Raw genomic sequence first — 2,264 nt, forward strand, 5'->3', positions numbered from 1 at the left:
TTTCAGGTGAGCGGACAGATGTTGGGTGTGTGGTCCTGTGTTTTGTTGGTGTATATTTAATATACTCCTAATCTCTATTTCAGTCTTTCTATCTTTCTAATTACTTCTCTCTCTGTTTTTCTCTCTGCCTATATTTTCTCTTCACTTAAAAAAAGTCACTGATCATGAAGAAATAATTAAACTAAATAAACTAATATTTGGTTTCATTTTCTACTGAAGTAACAAAAAAAAGTTTAACACAAATCTGATTAAATCTGACAGTGGCACGTTTTGGAGTGTAATAAGGACAATAAATTCAGGTTTTGACAAGCCCAAAGTTTCCCTGCCTGCTCAGTTGCGTCAGATTAGACCCTCACTCACCCGGGATGCAAATAAACATGATAGGGTCTTAGAGTCCTGAGCGGAAAGGGGTGTGACGACGGGTGTTGAGTTTCGCGTCCAACCACCTGGTAAGGCGACACTTTTAAGGAGCAGGTTCAGAGTGCCAGCGCAGAACGCAGAGAGAGGGCCAAATCAGYAACACTTTACCCGAGCTGGACCGTTCCAAAACTTTTTTTTTTTTTTAGAAGTTCCTTTCAGCCCAGATGGAGAGCAGGATCAGACCGCTCGCCATGGCCGCGCAGCCCTCCAACCCGCTCGGGACTTTGCCCATGTCCCCTTCCCTGCTGCGCCACCCGCCCCTCTTCCTGCGGGCCTGCAACCCGGCGCTGGAGCGGGGCTACCCGCGCACCCCGAAGTGCGCCCGGTGCAGGAACCACGGCGTGGTGTCGGCGCTCAAGGGCCACAAGCGCTTCTGCCGCTGGAGGGACTGCGTGTGCGCCAAGTGCACGCTCATCGCCGAGAGGCAGCGCGTGATGGCGGCGCAGGTGGCGCTGAGGAGGCAGCAGGCCCAGGAGGAGAGCGAGGCGCGCGAGCTCCGGCTCCTGTACCCCGGCTCGGGGAGTCACGGGTCCGCTGCGGCCAACTCTCCAACAGCTCCGTGTTTTGACGTCTTCGGAACTCAGAGCTACAAAGAGGGTAAGCTGGCGTGAAATATTTTGCAGATAAATATCTAAAACCATCTTAAAAACCTGTTTACGTTTAAAATTATTCGAAATATTATTCACTGTGACGCCTCGTGCTTAAAAAAAACTTTTACGCATGGCCGTGCGTAAAACCTGTTTTACGCACAACTAAGTTGCTAAAACCACTTTGTTTGTTTTTCTTCTTTTATCCACGCCTCAGATGACAAAGTGAGCAAATTCAGCTTCTACAACGGATTTGTGGGTCAGCCCCTCTTCGTGTCCCCCAGTGCCAGAGAGTCCTCTCCGAGCGACAAGAAGGACATGTCTCCAAGCAAAACCAGCACGGCCTCTCTGCCCAGTGAGCGTGGGAGTCCATCACTGCCCTGCGACCGGCTCTCAGAGCACACGCACAGCCCGCAAAGCCCGCACAGGTCACCCTCCTCCTCGGATCTGGAGTCTGGGAGTGAGTCAGAGAAACCTAAGGACTGCCCGAGTCCGAGCCCGAACCCGGACCGGGATCCCACCGACATCATGGCCAAGATCTTCCCTCACCAGAGGCGGGACACCCTGGAGTCCATGGTGAGGACCTGCAGAGGGGACATCGTGAAGTCCATCGAGCTGGTCCTGAGCTCCAAGGAGAATCAAATGGACCCTGGCAGCGCGTCTCCATCGGGTCTCCTCCGGCCCTCTTTGGCTCTGCCCGGAGCGCTCGGAGCTCTGGGGGCCAGCAAGTCTGCCTTCTCCCCGCTCCACGGGCCCCCGGCCCCAGGTGGAGACAGCCTGTTCGGGATCGGCCCCCGGCTGGGTGTGAGCCCCCTGCGGCTGGCTCCGGGGAGCGGCGGCTTCATGCCCCCTTACATGACGTCAGGACTGGTGCCTCTGCTGACCCTGCGCCCTCCGCTGGAGTCCTTCCCGGGAATGATCCGAGACTTTTCTTACATTCAGAGCAAAGAATCCCTCTGCAGCTCTGCTGGTCTTTACACACGACTTAACAGTGACAAGTGACACTTTGTAAATCTTTTACATGTTTCCTTTTTTAACTGCTTCAAACCAAGAACTGATAAAATCAGCTGCAACCATAATTATATTCAATAAAATCTTTGCCTTTGAGTAAATTTGGTTTATAATTTGTATAATTGTTTGTTTTTAAATAAAGTTTTTTTAGTTTCGTATTCTTTCTTCATTTAGTGTGAATATCTATTATCTATGTATCTATGTATCTATGTATCTATCTATGTATCTATGTATCTATCTATGTAT

At 51.0% G+C, this 2,264-nt stretch overlaps 1 protein-coding gene across 1 annotated transcript; it reads left to right on the forward strand.

The window, feature by feature from the left end:
- The first annotated feature begins 366 nt into the window (after positions 1-366).
- Positions 367-2,176, forward strand: LOC106526280 (doublesex- and mab-3-related transcription factor A1). The gene is made up of 2 exons (XM_014020848.1): positions 367-1,017; positions 1,225-2,176. The coding sequence occupies exons 1-2, from the start codon at positions 585-587 to the stop codon at positions 2,007-2,009; spliced, it is 1,218 nt and encodes a 405-aa protein (XP_013876302.1). The 5' UTR covers positions 367-584; the 3' UTR covers positions 2,010-2,176.
- Positions 2,177-2,264: the final 88 nt, after the last annotated feature.

Source organism: Austrofundulus limnaeus, unplaced genomic scaffold, assembly GCF_001266775.1.
Source record: "Austrofundulus limnaeus strain Quisiro unplaced genomic scaffold, Austrofundulus_limnaeus-1.0 Scaffold269, whole genome shotgun sequence".
In the NCBI taxonomy this organism is placed as follows: Eukaryota; Metazoa; Chordata; class Actinopteri; order Cyprinodontiformes; family Rivulidae; genus Austrofundulus; species Austrofundulus limnaeus.

Excerpts from the sequence above, each read along its gene's own strand:
- LOC106526280 (XM_014020848.1), top strand. The coding sequence starts at position 585 with ATGGAGAGCAGGATCAGACCGCTCGCCATGGCCGCGCAGCCCTCCAAC. Across the intron at positions 1,018-1,224 it reads AACTCAGAGCTACAAAGAGG|ATGACAAAGTGAGCAAATTC; the intron begins GTAAGCTGGCGT and ends TCCACGCCTCAG.